At 50.2% G+C, this 4,311-nt stretch overlaps 1 protein-coding gene across 1 annotated transcript; it reads left to right on the top strand.

The window, feature by feature from the left end:
• Nucleotides 1–278: 278 nt before the first annotated feature.
• On the top strand, nt 279–3,980 carry NEFL (neurofilament light chain). The gene is made up of 5 exons (XM_088021426.1): nt 279–1,325; nt 2,397–2,521; nt 2,956–3,284; nt 3,660–3,665; nt 3,835–3,980. Exons 1-5 carry the CDS (start codon nt 279–281, stop codon nt 3,978–3,980), a joined length of 1,653 nt encoding a protein of 550 aa, XP_087877552.1.
• Nucleotides 3,981–4,311: the final 331 nt, after the last annotated feature.

Raw genomic sequence — 4,311 nt, 5'->3', positions numbered from 1 at the left:
ACGAGCGCCGCAGCACCGGAGCTGCCTGTAGCTCGCCCCCGCCTTCCCTTTTGCGCAGAATCCTCCCCTTGGCTGCAGCAGCGCGCTGCCCCCACTGGCCCCGCGCGCCGTGATCGATCGCAGGCTGCGTCAGAATGCTCCCCGCGTATAAATAGGGGTGGCAGGACCGCGCCGAGCCGCACACAGCCATCCACCTTCCCCTCTCCCTCTCTCCCCCGTTCTTCTCTCTCTGTAGGCCCCCATCTCCGCCGCGAGGCAGAGGGGCTCCGACCGCCACCATGAGTTCCTTCAGCTACGAGCCGTACTACTCGACCTCCTACAAGCGGCGCTACGTGGAGACGCCCCGGGTTCACATCTCCAGCGTGCGCAGCGGCTACAGCACGGCGCGCTCCGCTTACTCCAGCTACTCCGCGCCGGTCTCCTCCTCGCTGTCCGTGCGCCGAAGCTACTCCTCCAGCTCCGGCTCCTTGATGCCCAGTCTCGAGAACCTCGACCTGAGCCAGGTAGCCGCCATCAGCAACGACCTCAAGTCGATCCGCACCCAGGAGAAGGCGCAGCTGCAGGACCTCAACGACCGCTTCGCCAGCTTCATCGAGCGCGTGCACGAGCTAGAGCAGCAGAACAAGGTGCTGGAAGCCGAGCTGCTGGTGCTGCGCCAGAAGCACTCCGAGCCCTCCCGCTTCCGGGCGCTGTACGAGCAGGAGATCCGCGACCTGCGCCTGGCGGCGGAAGACGCCACCAACGAGAAGCAGGCGCTCCAGGGCGAGCGCGAAGGGCTGGAGGAGACTTTGCGCAACCTGCAGGCGCGCTATGAAGAGGAGGTGCTGAGCCGCGAGGACGCCGAGGGCCGGCTGATGGAAGCGCGCAAAGGAGCCGACGAGGCCGCTCTCGCCCGCGCAGAGCTCGAAAAACGCATCGACAGCCTGATGGACGAAATCGCCTTTCTGAAGAAAGTGCACGAAGAGGAGATTGCCGAGCTGCAGGCGCAGATCCAGTACGCTCAGATCTCCGTGGAGATGGACGTGTCCTCCAAGCCCGACCTCTCCGCCGCGCTCAAGGACATCCGTGCTCAGTACGAGAAGCTGGCTGCCAAGAACATGCAGAACGCCGAAGAGTGGTTCAAGAGCCGCTTCACCGTGCTGACCGAGAGCGCCGCCAAGAACACCGACGCGGTGCGCGCCGCCAAGGACGAGGTGTCCGAGAGCCGCCGCCTGCTCAAGGCCAAGACACTGGAGATCGAAGCATGCCGGGGCATGAACGAAGCGCTGGAGAAGCAGCTGCAGGAGCTGGAGGATAAGCAGAACGCCGATATTAGTGCTATGCAGGTACGGCACCGTGCAAAACACAGTGGGGGGGGGGGCGGGGAGGGAGCTGCTGGAGCAAGTTGTGGGGGTGGGGGTGAGGGTGGGGTGGGGGAGGGTGGAGAGTTGAGGACGCGCCCAGAAAGTGGAGACCAGAGATGAGGCATCCGCATGCAGCTATTAGGGAGTAGAACTTGGCTCCTCGGAGACTGTGTGGCAGGGGTGGGGCACTTGGAGGGAGGGGGTGGGGGGGCTCCACTGCAGTCTGAGGAGACGGTGCTTGGTGCTGCTGAATCTAGCTCCGCATTAAAGCTGCCCAGCCCTGCAGGGGTGGGGTGGGGTGGGTGAAGGGGTGGGAGCTGGGCGTTGCCTCGGGCCTGCCTCTCTAATGTCCTTCGTTAACCACAAGTCGCTTTGCAGTACAGATAGGACCATCTGCTTAATAAATACAGCAGAGAGCTTTCATTAGTTCTGAAGGATACCTGTGACCAAGCATGCTCAAGACTAGTTTTATCAAACACTCCTTGAGCTTAGGTAGACAGGAATGCAGTCAAAATTGTAGTAGGTAATGATGTTCGCAATAAGACATTTCTTTTTAAGGATCTCCATTTTCTGGGAAGGAGAAAATATAATATAGGTACATAGAAAATATTTTAGATACAATTATTACTATTTTTTTTTTTTTGTCTAGCTACTTCCTACTCCTGTAAAAAAATGGAATAATTTCTTGCAGGTGACCTGGATAAAGTTAACTAACGAATATGAAACAAAGTTTTTTGTAATCAATTAAAAAAATTTTGCAGGCATTTTATGATGATTCTTAGACTGTAGCAATGAAAAGAAAACAAAAAAAATTCTTCTATCAGGTTTTTTTTTAAACTATTTTTTTGTTTTCATTTCATGCTTCCTGAGTTGGATTTTTTTTTTTTAAATACAAGGAAGGAAGGGTTAAAAAAGAGAAAAGGCAGTTGCTTTAGGGGAGATTTTATCTAAGGGGTGCACTTTGGTTTTAAGTAGGTTAGGCCTTTGCAGCTGTACTACAGTAAAATGATAGCAGTTGGGATTTATGACTGGATTTTTTTTGTCCTCCAACAGGACACAATCAACAAATTAGAAAATGAATTGAGAACCACGAAGAGTGAAATGGCACGATACCTTAAAGAATACCAAGACCTCCTCAATGTGAAGATGGCTTTGGACATTGAGATTGCAGCTTACAGGTAAGAACAGAGTGGAGTGGTAGCCGCCATTCAGGTTTCGGGAGAAAATCAGATTTCATGTCTATTGAGTCAGACACCTTCAAGAACAGTCCTTTGAAATAATGGTTTGCTTTTTGGCTTTTTCTAAGAAGGTATTTAGACAGATACAGAAGAATTTGACCCTGTGTCATAAAGAGTTATAGTCTTAGTTTCTCACTACATTTTACATCGAATAGACAGGGCTATTTTAAGTTTGTTTGTTTTTCTGTTTTTTTTGTTTTGTTTTGTTTTCTGGTGCCAGGCACGACGTCCGCAGTCATGAAGTTTCCCAGCCCTGTTCCTGCTCTCCTTTGCCTTTCGGGGTGGCATTAGGGGAGCATGATGAGTGGTGGGCTCAGAGCAGGCACACTTCCAGTGTTCCTGTTTGTTAACCTCATCCTCCGCTGCCTTCCCAGGAAACTCTTGGAAGGTGAGGAGACCCGACTCAGTTTCACCAGCGTCGGAAGCATAACCAGCGGCTACTCCCAGAGTTCTCAGGTCTTCGGCCGATCTGCCTATGGCGGGTTACAGACCAGCTCCTACTTGATGTCTGCTCGCTCCTTCCCGTCTTACTACACCAGCCACGTCCAGGAGGAGCAGATTGAGGTGGAGGAGACCATTGAGGCTGCAAAGGCCGAGGAAGCCAAGGATGAACCCGCCTCTGAAGGAGAAGCCGAGGAGGAGGAGAAGGAGGAGAAGGAGAAAGAAGAGGCTGCTGAAGAGGAAGGAGCTGGAGAGGAAGAAGGTATGGTAAAAAGGAAGTCCGTACAAGGTCAAGGGCAATCAGGGCATGATGGGAATTTGCTAGGAGATGGCTAAGAGAAATGAAACCTTGCTTATGCCAAGGAAGTTTTACTCACATGGGACTTTAGAATCTTATTTAATGCCTTTAGTTATTCGACAAACCTTTCGTAAGTACCTGGTTTCTCAAATTGGCTGTCCTCTCCGCTGAGCTTGGTAGCTTTGTTAAAATAACATTTCAAAATCTCCTCCTCCTGCTGTATTTTTACTCTTATTAAACATTTAAAAAATCTATTTGACCCAGCATTTTGGTGGCCTTAAGAACAAAAATAGTTAGTTTTTTTTTAAATACTTGTTTGCTTTTTGGCGTTTTTCTAAGAAGAAGGCATTGAGTTCAGTGGCCAGCACCGTCAGTTGTATGTGTGTTGGGGGATGGAGCTGAGAAGTTCGGGGGAAGCTTTCTGACAACTGGAGTTCCACAGAAAACTTAGCAGAAATGTTTTGAATGCCTTGCCCTGGATTTGGAGTTTGTACATTTTCTTTTTATGTTAAAGCTGCCAAGGAAGAATCTGAGGAGGCAAAGGAGGAAGAGGAAGGAGGTGAAGGTGAAGAAGGAGAAGAAACCAAAGAAGCCGAGGAGGAGGAGGAGAAAAAAGACGAAGGTGCTGGGGAGGAGCAAGCAACTAAAAAGAAAGATTGAGCCCCTCTGTCCTTAATCCTTCTAGGAGGAGTTCTCCCGAAATCAGGTCAACCCCATCACCAACCAACCAGTTGAGTTCCAGATACTATATGAATTAAGAAGTTCAATATATGTATAATTCAGAGATGACTTAGGTTGGACATTCAATGTTGTGCTATGACTTTTCTCCTTATGCAGAGTATCTGTTTGCTTGCAGAGTGGCTGCCTGGCTTGCTGCCAGCTTGTGCATGGTCCACGCTTACGAGTTCAGGATCAATGGCAATGTGAATAATTCAGATGTTTACAATTAAAAAAAAAAACACATGAATAAATGAATTCACTGATGTTAATC

Source organism: Eumetopias jubatus, unplaced genomic scaffold (assembly GCF_037043125.1).
Source record: "Eumetopias jubatus isolate StellerSeaLion01/CBP00866 unplaced genomic scaffold, mEumJub1_p1.0 scaffold_2, whole genome shotgun sequence".
Lineage (NCBI taxonomy): Eukaryota > Metazoa > Chordata > Mammalia > Carnivora > Otariidae > Eumetopias > Eumetopias jubatus.
This window is presented reverse-complemented; position numbering and strand designations above follow the sequence as displayed.